The following is a 12,799-nucleotide window of genomic DNA, read 5'->3' on the forward strand; positions in this document are numbered from 1 at the left end:
TTAATCATTCATTTAATCACATTGTAATGTAGAAAATTGCTATAATAGAGAAAATTCAAACTTGACTTCAAAAGCATACTGTGATGTCAGTCTGTGATTCAGTATTGGACTGCAGATTCAGTTTTTAGCGCATACATACAAAGATTAGAAAATCAGGAGAATTTTGATAATTTCTTTTGTTGGCATTATTTGTTCGGTTACAACATTAAAATGTTTTTGAAGCAAATTTATGAAAATTATTTGTCCTTAATAAGTTGAAATGAACCCTTGGATTCAGGATTGGAAATATCTCTGGGATGCTCCTCTAAATAATTTAGTCATGTTTTATAAATTTTTTAATCCTTTGTCATTTCTAGAGAAAATGTATCACTGAAGGAAGCTGTTTTCCCCAAGGCACATCCTTCTTCCAGAAATTCTCTGATCTTTGAATCCTTTGTTAAAGTTCTTTCATCTTTGTTTTCTGAAATTTCAGACTAATCACAGCCTTTCCCAGAATTCTCACCCTTTATACGGTAGAGATACCTACCATTTCTTACTGAAATTCCTTCATTATGGTTGCATATCACCTTTGTAGTTGGCTTGGTCTCTGATTCCTGTAAAACTTTCTTGGGCCACTGCTTTCTTGTATGCTTTCTCTCATACGCAGCTTCACTTACCACACGTGCCTTTTGTGTCATAACAGAGGAGTAACTGCATAGTTTGTGTGAAAACTAGAGAGGTTCACGTGGTCTCACTCTTCTTCGGTCTTTCTTCCCTATTGGTTAATTTTTCCCTGCCTTATATATTTTCTTCTTCACCTTTGTGCCCTTTCTTTCCCTAAAACCAAGACTAGTTCAGTATCTAGCTGCCTTCTCTCCCTTTTCTTTTAGTCCGCAGATCTAATCTTCTGCTTTCATATAATATATTGTTTCCTTTTTGCCTGTGAAAGTACATACAATATTGGTTTTCTTTACTTTTTTACTTTTTTTTTTTTTGATCCTGTATCACAAATATTCCATTCCAATAAATGTGGCCACATTCCATGACTGGCTTATTTCTCATATATCTCATATATCCATCTTCTGTTTTATTCTTTAAAGAAAGAATAAAAACTTTCTTTTATCTCTTCATGTATCTTTCAAATGACTCTTATCTTCATTACTACTGTCTAACAAGGATTCAGCTTGCAAGTCCAGAAGAAAATTCTGTTTATTAGCTGTATATCTCTTCTTACCCCTAATTCTTAAGCTGGTCTATCTTAAGTATTATAAAGTAAAGGACTGAAATTCTGAAATATGTAAAGTCCTCACTATGAAATGGCAAGTAAATTGTTTTGCTAGAAGTGAAAGTCTTTCACTAATAACAAGTTAGAGAATCAGAAAACATTCCCATTTTGTAATTGGGTCAGGAGGGTTGTATTTTGAAAAGATTGTAAGTACATACTAGGAAGATTTATGATAAACATTTATTGATCCCTTATGGGTCAAACATAACCATGTTAAATACTTTAAAATTTTAATCTGTCTTAATCCTCACAACAGCAGTTTCACTCAAAGTACTGTTTTGTCCTCTGCTTTATAAATGATTTATGAAAAATCAAAGACATTGAATAACTTCCATGTTTGCCTAGATTAGATGACTTCATGCCCAGGTCTTTTCTTAGTTTCTTTATGGGATTTTTTTTTCCTGCCACTCTATGTAGTTCACTTCACAGATAAACTTTAGAGTAAGCTGCAGAGCTTTAGAAGTGCCATCTTTTCATATGTCACTATTGTGTAGAATCTGAGAAAAGCACATTTGGTTTATAAAAACTGGGTTCCAAAGTAAATCTTTGTAGATCAGCATAATAAACTAGTGTAGATTAACATTTCCTGTTTGCTTTTTCACAGACTGAAGGGGCTGGACTTGCTACCTGTATAGAATTATGTGTAAAAGCTCTTCGCTTGGATGCCACAGAAAATACCGAAGTGAAAATTTCTATTTGCAAGACCATTTCATGTTTGTTACCTGATGATCTGGAAGTTAAACGAGCTTGTCAACTGAGTGAATTTCTTATTGAGCCTACAGTAGATGCATATTATGCTGTGGAAATTCTGTATAACCAGCCAGACCAGAAATACGATGAAGAGAATCTTCCAATACCAAATTCTCTACGCTGTGAGCTCCTCCTTGTTCTGAAAACTCAGTGGCCTTTTGATCCAGAATTTTGGGATTGGAAAACCTTAAAACGACAGTGTCTTGCACTAATGGGAGAAGAAGCATCCATTGTGTCTTCAATTGATGAATTAAATGACAGTGAAGTATATGAAAAAGTAGTAGACTACCAGGAAGGAAGTAAAGAACCTTCTGTGAATGGACTTTCTGGTGCAGTTAGTGCTAACTCTGGCTTCCTTAAAGATATCAGTGATGAAAAGCAAAAGAAGAAGGAGATAAAACAATTGAGAGAGAGAGGATTTATATCTGCTAGGTTTAGGAATTGGCAAGCATACATGCAGTACTGTGTACTATGTGACAAAGAATTCCTTGGCCACAGAATAGTACGACATGCCCAGAAACATTATAAAGATGGGATTTACAGTTGCCCCATATGTGCAAAAAATTTCAATTCTAAAGAAACTTTTGTCCCTCATGTCACATTGCATGTTAAACAATCTAGTAAAGAAAGATTAGCAGCTATGAAACCATTAAGAAGATTAGGAAGGCCTCCTAAGATCACAACTACCCATGAAAATCAAAAGACTAATACGGTAACTAAGCAGGAACAACGACCTATTAAAAAGAATAGTCTCTATTCAACAGATTTCATAGTATTTAATGACAATGATGGTTCAGATGATGAGAACGATGACAAAGATAAATCTTATGAGCCCGAAGTGATCCCCGTCCAGAAGCCAGTACCCGTGAATGAATTTAATTGCCCTGTAACTTTTTGTAAAAAGGGCTTTAAGTACTTTAAAAATTTAATTGCTCATGTAAAGGGGCATAAGGATAATGAAGATGCCAAACGCTTTCTTGAAATGCAAAGCAAAAAAGTTATTTGCCAGTACTGTAGACGACATTTTGTAAGTGTCACTCATCTCAACGATCACTTACAAATGCACTGTGGCAGTAAACCATATATCTGTATACAGATGAAATGTAAGGCTGGTTTTAATAGTTACGCAGAGCTTTTAACCCATCGAAAGGAGCATCAGGTCTTCAGAGCAAAATGCATGTTTCCTAAATGTGGCAGAATTTTTTCAGAAGCTTATTTACTATATGATCATGAAGCACAACATTATAATACCTACACTTGTAAGTTCACAGGTTGCGGTAAAGTTTATCGTTCTCAGAGTGAGCTGGAAAAGCATCTCGATGATCACAATACTCCTGAAAGTGTCATGCCTCCTGAAGACCATCTTATTTCATCTGGAGAGACTGTCCAGCTTTCTATAGCGAATCAGAACACTGGAGAGAATAGTGAGAAAGAAAGACTTACGCTTCCTTCAGAAAATAATATGGAAAACAGCATAACAGCAGACAAAAGTGATGCCTGGGATAAAAGCAAATCAGAGCCAGCTGTGACCAAACAAGATCAGATTTCTGCCTCTGAGCTCAGGCAGGCTAATGGATCATTGTCAAATGGTTTAGAAACCCCTGCTACCACCACCACTACTACTACTACTCTTCAGTCCAGTGAAGTAGCTGTGTGTATCAAGGTGTCTCTCAATCAGAGGATTGAAGATAACTTTGGAAAGCAAGAAAATTCAACTGTGGAAGGTGCTGGTCAGCCACTGGCCAGTAATGTAAATACACCAGTTGAAGACACTTGTAATGATGTGTGTCATGCAGATTTCCAAGAGAAAAAGGAACAGGATTGCTTTAATGAAGCCAAGATTTCTCAGAATTCTTTAGTAAATTCAGAAACTCTCAAAATAGATGACCTTAACCCACAAAACTTAGAAAGACAAGTGAACAGTCTGATGACCTTTTCTGTGCAAAATGAGACAGAATTTCAAAACAGTGTACCAGCTTCCAAGTTTGAGTGCGGAGATAATGCTAAAGCATCATCCAGTCTTTATAACTTACCTCTAAAGACATTAGAAAGTATCACGTTTGTTCCTTCCCAGCCCAACCTAAGTAGTTCATTAGGAACTCCATCAGTGCCTCCAAAAGCTCCAACTCAGAAATTCAGCTGCCAAGTTGAGGGATGTACTCGAACTTACAATTCTTCACAGAGTATTGGGAAACACATGAAGACAGCACACCCTGATCAGTATGCTGCATTTAAGGTACAGCGCAAAAGTAAAAAGGATCAGAAATCTAACAACTTAAATACACCAAATAATGCAAAATTGGTTTATTTTTTGCCATCACAGGTGAGCAGCTCTAATAATGCATTTTTTACACCACAGACCAAAGCCAATGGGAATCCTGCTTGTTCAGCCCAGTTGCAGCATGTCTCGCCTTCCATATTCCCAGCTCATTTAGCAAGTGTGTCAACTCCATTGTTGCCCTCAATGGATACTGTCATAACTTCAAATATACCTTCTCAGGATAAAAATGAACAAGGTAGTATGTTATGTTCTCAAATAGAAAATTTACCTAATACTACCTTGCCTGCACAAATGGAAGATATAACCAAAACAGTTTTGCCTTTGAATATTGACAGTGGCTCAGATCCTTTCCTTCCTTTACCTGCAGAAAGTAATTCAATGTCTCTGTTCCCTTCACCAGCAGATAATGGGACTAATTCTGTTTTTTCCCAACTGGAAAATAGTACAAATCATTATTCCTCACAGATTGAAGGAAACACTAATTCTTCCTTTTTAAAGGGAAATAATGGGGAAAATGCAGTTTTTCCTTCCCAAGTGAATGTTGCAAATGATTTCAGTAGCACCAGTGCCCAAGAGTCCACCCCTGAAAAAGTAAAAAAAGACCGTGGGCGGGGCCCAAATGGGAAGGAAAGAAAACCCAAGCACAACAAAAGGGCTAAATGGCCTGCAATTATCAGAGATGGGAAATTTATCTGTAGCAGGTGTTACAGGGCTTTTTCTAATCCCCGATCGCTGGGTGGACACTTATCTAAGCGATCTTACTGTAAACCACTGGATGGGGCAGAAATTGCTCAAGAACTTTTACAAAACAATGGACAGCCTTCTCTTCTTGCCAGTATGATTCTCTCCACAAATGCAGTAAATTTGCAGCAACCACAACAGTCTACCTTCAACCCAGAAGTATGTTTTAAAGATCCATCATTCCTGCAGCTTCTTGCTGCTGAAAATCGGCCATCAACGTTTTTATCAAATATGTTTCCTCGGTCTGGTGTGAATAACTTTAGTAGCAGTGTTAGTCAAGAAGGAAGTGAAATTATCAAGCAGGCTTTGGAAACTGCTGGCATTCCCAGTACTTTTGAGGGTGCTGAAATGCTTTCTCAGGTTGTTCCCACAGGTTGTGTCTCAGATACAGCACAAGTAAATTCAACAGTGCTGCCAAATCCAACTGTTTCATCTTTGTTGCAGACTGTATGTCACTCAGATACCCTGTTAACAAATCAGAGTAGGACATCAAATTCTAAAACTTCCACCATTGAGAAATGTAGCAGTTTGCCTGTTTTTCCAACAAATGACTTACTACTGAAAACTGTTGAAAATGGTTTGTGCACTTCTTCATTCACTAACTCTACTGGGCTATCACAAAATTTTACCAGTAACAGTCCACGTGTTTCTGTTATAAGTGGTCCTCAGAATGCAAGATCCAATCATTTAAATAAAAAGGGAAACAGTGCTTCTAAGAGAAGAAAGAAAGTTACTCCTCTACTAATTGCACCTAATGCATCCCAAAACGTGGTACCAACCGACTTAACAAAAATTGAACTTGTAACAAAAAGTATTGAGATTCCCACTACTAACTTTCATTCAAACGTAATTCCAAATTGTGAGCCTCAGAGTTTGGTGGAAAATCTAACACAGAAATTAAATAATGTTGACAATCAGTTGTTTATGACTGATGTAAAAGAGAACTTCAAAACCAATCTTGAGTCCCATGCAGTGTTACCATCTTTAACTTTAAAAACTGAAAATGGTGATTCCCAAATGATGGCTTTGAATTCATGTACAACTTCAGTAAATTCTGATTTGCAAATTTCTGAAGACAATGTTATACAGAACTTTGAGAAGACTCTTGAAATTATTAAAACTGCTATGAATTCTCAGATACTTGAGGTAAAAAGTGGATCTCAGGGTGCTGTTGAAACATCACAGAATACTCAGATAAATTACAATGTTCAGCTTCCTTCAGGAAACTCTGTTCAAAATAACAAATTACCTGAATCATCTCAGTTTTCCTCTTTCTTAAGTGTCATGCCAACAAAAAGTAACCTTCCTCAGCCTGAAGTATTACATAAGGAAGATCAACTACAAGAAATTTTAGAAGGTTTACAAAAATTAAAATTAGAAAATGATCTATCCCCTCCATTGTCCCAGTGTATACTAATAAATACATCAGTGACACTGACTCCTACTCCTGTTAAACCACTTTCAAATGTCACAGTTGTTCAACCAGTTTCTGAAATAGTACATGTTCAGTTTAGTGACAAAGTTAATAAACCCTTTGTGTGTCAGAACCAAGGCTGTAACTACAGTGCTATGACAAAGGATGCACTATTTAAGCACTATGGTAAAATCCACCAGTATACTCCAGAAATGATTCTTGAAATTAAGAAGAATCAGTTGAAATTTGCTCCATTTAAATGTGTGGTACCTACATGCACAAAAACATTTACAAGAAATTCTAATCTCCGTGCACACTGTCAGCTGGTGCATCATTTTACAACAGAAGAAATGGTGAAGTTAAAAATCAAAAGGCCTTATGGAAGAAAGTCTCAGAATGAAAGTTTATCAACCCCACGAATTACACAAGTGAAAAAGCAGCCAGCTATGACAGAGGACAATAAAAGGGAATTACACTCCACTTTGCATTTGAGAGCAGAGACAGAAAATCCCCTCCATAATGTAGCAGTGATACCAGAAAAACAGCTTTTGGAAAAAAAAAGTCCTGAAAAATCTGAAAGTTCACAGCTGATTGTAGTTAATTCTGAACAGTGCAATACAGATTCTCCCACAGATACTCAAAATAAAGGACGAAAAATTAAGAGGCATAAAAAAGAAAAAGAGGAAAAAAAACGAAAGAAGCCAGTTTCCCAGTCTCTTGAATTTCCAACAAGATACAGTCCCTATAGACCGTACCGTTGTGTTCACCAGGGGTGCTTTGCTGCTTTTACAATACAGCAAAACCTAATTCTTCACTATCAGGCTGTGCACAAATCAGATCTTCCTGCATTTTCTGCAGAGGTTGAAGAGGAGAGTGAAACTGGGAAAGAAAGTGAGGAAGCTGAAACTAAACAAACAATGAAAGAGTTTCGGTGTCAGGTGAGTGACTGTTCTCGAATTTTCCAAGCAATTACTGGGCTAATACAACACTACATGAAACTTCATGAAATGACTCCTGAAGAAATAGAAAGTATGACAGCTTCTGTGGATGTTGGCAAATTTCCATGTGACCAATTGGAATGTAAATCTTCATTTACAACGTATTTGAACTACGTTGTTCATCTTGAAGCAGACCATGGGCTTGGAGCAAGAGCAAATAAAACAGAAGAAGATGGTGTATACAAATGTGATTGTGAAGGTTGTGACCGGATATATGCTACGCGATCTAATCTCCTCCGACACATTTTCAATAAGCATAATGACAAACATAAAGCTCATTTGATTCGGCCAAGAAAATTAACACCTGGCCAGGAAAATATGTCAAGCAAGGCAAACCAAGAAAAGTCAAAATGTAAACTACGAGGAACAAAACACAGATCTGGAAAGGAAGGAATCAAAATGCCAAAGACCAAACGAAAGAAGAAGAGTAATTTAGAAAACAAGAATGCAAAAATTATACAGATTGAAGAAAACAAGCCTTACTCTCTGAAACGAGGAAAACACGTATATTCTATAAAGGCGAGAAATGATGCCTTGTCTGAATGTACAAGTAGATTTGTAACCCAGTATCCGTGTATGATAAAGGGGTGTACGTCAGTTGTTACAAGTGAAAGCAATATAATTAGACATTACAAATGCCATAAGTTATCTAAGGCATTTACATCACAACATCGCAATCTTCTTATTTTCAAACGGTGTGATAACACAGAAGTAAAGGAAACATCTGAGCAAGGAGGTGACAAAAATGATGTGAAAGGTTCTGATACATGCCTACCAGAGAACAGTGATAACTTGAGAACCACTACTTTGCCACAGAAGGAACTTGAAAAAAATGAGAAAGATGAAATGGATGAGCTAACAGAATTATTTATTACAAAATTAATAAATGAAGATAGCACAATTGTGGAAACCCAAGCAAATACCTCTTCCAATGTAAACAGTGATTGTCAGGAAAGTAACCCCTGCCAGTCAGAAAAGCAAAAAGCAAGTAGTTTGAAGAGAGTTATTAAAGAAAAAAACCTCTCACAAAATAAAAAAAGGAAAGTTGAAAAGTCTGAACCAGAATTAGCAGTAGAAACAAATAGCTTGCATAAAGAAGAAGAAACTGCTGTTGCAATTCAAACCACTGAGGAGCATCCTGCATCTTTTGACTGGAGTTCATTTAAACCAATGGGATTTGAAGCATCATTTCTGAAGTTCCTTGAGGAGTCTGCAGTGAAGCAGAAAAAAAATACTGATAAGGACCACCCAAATAGTGGAACTAAAAGAGGATCACATTCAAATTCAAGAAAAAATACTGATAAGACTTCTGTGACTAGTGGAAATCATATATGTTCCTCTAAAGAAAGTGAAATTTTTGTACAGTTTGCCAATCCATCACAGCTTCAGTGCAGTGGTAATGTAAAAATTGTTTTAGACAAGACTCTTAAAGATTGCACTGAGCTTGTCTTAAAACAACTTCAGGAAATGAAACCTACCGTCAGTCTGAAAAAACTTGAAGTACATTCAAATGATCCAGATAATGTCTGCTGTGAAAGAAATCAGTATAAGTAAAGCCACGGGCAGAGGGCAGTACTGATAAGTGTACTATAAATACATCATTTATAGTTTTATTTTAAGTAGGAAGCCATCAAGCATGCTGTAATTGTGAAACTTTTATATTTTTTGTTGACATGAATTAACCTGGCCAAAAAAAAAAAAAAAAAAATCATGACATTTGTCATGTAGAACTTTTTATCCCTATGGGACTTGAAGACTAGAATTAGTACTTCAGTTATTGTAAACATTTGAGTTAAACCTCAAATTTTTATCACTCAATTGCCCTTTTCATGAATTACTCAATTATCTGTGTGATTGGTATGTTTCACCAGGTCACTGCTTGTGTATAACAGTACTCTTTATTTGTAGATACTGTTTTGTATATATTTATTATTGTAAATCATTTGCTGCCACCAGCAGTCTGTAAGTCTAAACTATTAAATGATACATTTATATTTGGAATTTTAATTTTTAACTAATTGATCAAATTTTTAAAACTTCTTTTATTGTTTTAAATTATGAACTTTTTGAACTAAAACTAGAAACTGCCATAGTTTATGATTTTTACATGAAACATTTATTTACAAGATGATCTCAAGACTGTTTCACAGCATAGGCACATGGAATCAACATTGCTTTGTAAATTTGCCATTTTGGATTTTTGGGTGGTATATCCATGTAAAGTTAAATCAGATTCTTCAGTAGTTTCCTATAGCTACAGGACACCTGCCCCCCGCCATTGCTTCTAGTTGGATATAGTTATTTCGAGTCCATGAAATATAATGGAAATGTGAATAAAAGTTTAATACATTGAAGATTTTAAACATTGGTATTTTAAGAAACCCTTTGTGAATGTGATAGAAATTAGTGGTGTGGAGCAGTGTAAATATTGAGGTGGTGATTTGTGAAGTAGCCCAGTATTGCCTTAAATAAAACCACATTTCATTCTTGTTTTATACACGTGATCTTATAAAGGTTCCCCCCCATTTTCTCAGATTTATAGATTGGTGTATAGCTTTAAACTGTAAAAACTTTTGTGAAAAGAATTTTTTAAACATTTTTATAAATCTTTAAAAAATTATCATTAAAGTGAGCCCATCTTGTGTTTATAAAATACAAGAATTTTAACATTTATAGTTAGATGAAACACTTTCTATAAGGAAGTTGGATGTTTTGATTTTACTATTTATAGATATTAGACTGTACAGCTACATCTGTATTTTCTCACCATATCTAATGATACTCTTCATTAGATCAGTCTTCAAGAGCAGTATTAGTTATTATAATTGATTATTTTGATTATTCAGTATATAGTTAGCTCTTACGATTTATTCACCATATTTATACCGTGGGTTCACAGTTAGAAGCAGAGTTTATATCAGTAGAGTTCATGGCCTCTTAATGTCTAAAGTCAGTTCTAGAAACAGAAGAAACCATCTTTTCAATATTTACACTTTTGTTTGCCATAACATAAGTTCAATGTACTTTTTATATTGTGTTATAGTTACTCCACAATATTATTAGTGTGGGATATTGATGATATTGTGATGATAGAAAGATGTGTATATTCCCTGTGCAGCAGTATCAGATTTGCAGAAGAAATGAAGCACTTAACAGAAATTGCTGGTACTCTTAATAAATAAGCATGGTCAAGGAATGATCTATTTTCTTTGGAAAATATTTTTTTAAGTTTTACTATTAAATACAGTTTTTATTTTTAGGGCTCAGTGGGTTATACTGAATAGTTGGTTTCACTTTAAGGTTTATTACCAGTATGCATAAAACTTGACATTAAAATCCCTACCATTTGGCAAGCCCACTGTTATTTATTACAATAAAAGTTGTTTTATGGATGATTAATACATGTTTTTTCTAAACAATAATTTAAATCAGTATTTTAGAATTTTTTTGTTAACTGAATGTTTTTGTACAATTTTCTTAGAACTTGATCTGTCTGTTAAAGATGGGCATTTAGCAAAACTGCCTGATGTAGCAAAGTTTATTTCTGACCACTGTAATAATGAATCACTGTTAAGTGAAGATGCCAATGTTTTAGGGCTTTTCCTTTGCTTATTAGCTTAAGAAGGTTGACCACTAGACAGTTCTATAATTGATGTCCTACATTTTAGTGGCATTTGCCACCATTGAGTGAACTACTTTTTATTCCAAGTACTGTATGCAAAAAGTAATTATGCAAAAGTGAGCTTCTTAGCATGGATTTTTCTTAGCAGAAAAATCAAATTACAGTATAAAATAATGAATTTATACAATAGCATGTTGGTAAAATTTAATATGGAATGTAATGCCTAAGTATTAAAAAAAAAACTCCATGTGTTTTTTCATGGTACAGTTTTCCTCAATCTATTGTCTTTGAGATAATTTCTTCTGCAATACGTGTTAGTCTGAGATATTGCCCAAGATTTCCTCACTTAAAAATTGATTTGCTTCTATACTCAAAGTATTTTAAAATTACAGTTCAGAACTGTGTTGGGAGAATAAATCATCTTAAATGTCACAGCTTGGAAGTTTGATTGTTAAATACAAAATTTTTTTAAAAGGCTAGACATATATACATTTTTATCCTCCTCCAAAAAGTGGCTACTACATGCATTTAGGTAGAACAGTTAAATGAGGTAATAGTTGGCACCATGTTAAATGATTGGGAGATTGGACATTGGTTGCAGGGAACCTAGAAATGGACCCCCCCCCAAATGGGAGTCAGAGAAAAGCGAGATTAATAAGGTTGAAAGGAAGAAAAAACTGATGTTTACAAGAAATGCTAAAGAATGGTGTAGGGCAGCCTTTTTCCAAGTGATTGAACTGAGATTCTAAAGGTAAGTAAGGTGAATTATATGACCAGAGTAAGTATCTAAAGTACATGTTACACTTCCCTCGGAGAATCCAGTGCACATTAACATTAGATACTGCGAAGACTGCTAATGAAAACATGGGAACTACTAAAGTGAGATGTTCCAGATTTAATTGACCATGAACACATTTTTCTGATAATATTATGTATGTTCTGCTGAATAATATCTTGAGGAACAGAATTTGGGAAGTGCTAATCTAAAATGTCATTCATTCAGCCAGGACTAGTATCAACATGTATGCACAATTCAGCTGTATCAGCTGTTTTAAAATGTTGATTTTTTTAGTTGGTCTCTTTGTCCAGTCATTTGATTTGATTTCTATACTGTACTAGTTGTTAATGCTTTGCATATCACCCCTTATTCAATAATACTTACCAAATGTCAACTAAGTGCACTTTGTTGAAAATCCATTCTTCTTACTTGCTCAATTCCTGCTGCCTGTTCCAGGTACTCTCTTCCTACTTCACGTTTCCTGCTGTTTGACATTTCACTGCACACACACTAAGCTGCTGCCCCTCCTCCGAAAGTATTCGCACCTATACCATGTCTGGCTGGAATGCTTACCTCTTGTTTTTATGACTTCTTGTCCATCTGTTAGGAAATGTCATCAGATGCCCAGGTCACTCTAAAATAAAATGATACCTATGCCCATTTTTGTAAGTGTTTATATTTGTTAATTGCCTGTTCTCTGTTTCTTCCATTACTACCACTCGATGAAGAAAATGAGACTGAGTTTTCTTCAGTGACCTTGCTCATTAGAAATGCCTCTCTCATTTTATGGAAGTAAGATAAAAATTTCATAACAAAATGATAAAAGCTAGTACATTCATTGCTCAGGGTACAAGATACAGTCATAAAAACTTTTCCAATGGGTATTGGCACAAACCTTTTTGATAAACTGAGACACGTATAAATGACGTGCAGTTTCTCTCTTTCTCCTAC

The 12,799-nt window shown here is 35.2% G+C and overlaps 1 protein-coding gene across 9 annotated transcripts in view; it reads left to right on the top strand.

Annotated features, from left to right (window-relative positions):
* Nucleotides 1-12,508, top strand: part of Znf292 (zinc finger protein 292) — an 86,463-nt gene extending 73,955 nt beyond the window's left edge. For all 9 annotated transcript variants that reach the window (XM_063233181.1, XM_003474885.5, XM_063233180.1 and 6 more), the window contains one exon: nt 1,869-12,508. In XM_063233181.1, the coding sequence (XP_063089251.1) occupies nt 1,869-9,002 (7,134 nt within the window). In that variant the 3' untranslated portion in view covers nt 9,003-12,508. The remainder of the gene's footprint in view (nt 1-1,868) is intronic.
* Nucleotides 12,509-12,799: the final 291 nt, after the last annotated feature.

This window comes from Cavia porcellus, unplaced genomic scaffold, assembly GCF_034190915.1.
Source record: "Cavia porcellus strain 051 isolate PalLab524CR breed Dunkin Hartley unplaced genomic scaffold, mCavPor4.1 scaffold_22, whole genome shotgun sequence".
NCBI classification, from domain to species: Eukaryota; Metazoa; Chordata; class Mammalia; order Rodentia; family Caviidae; genus Cavia; species Cavia porcellus.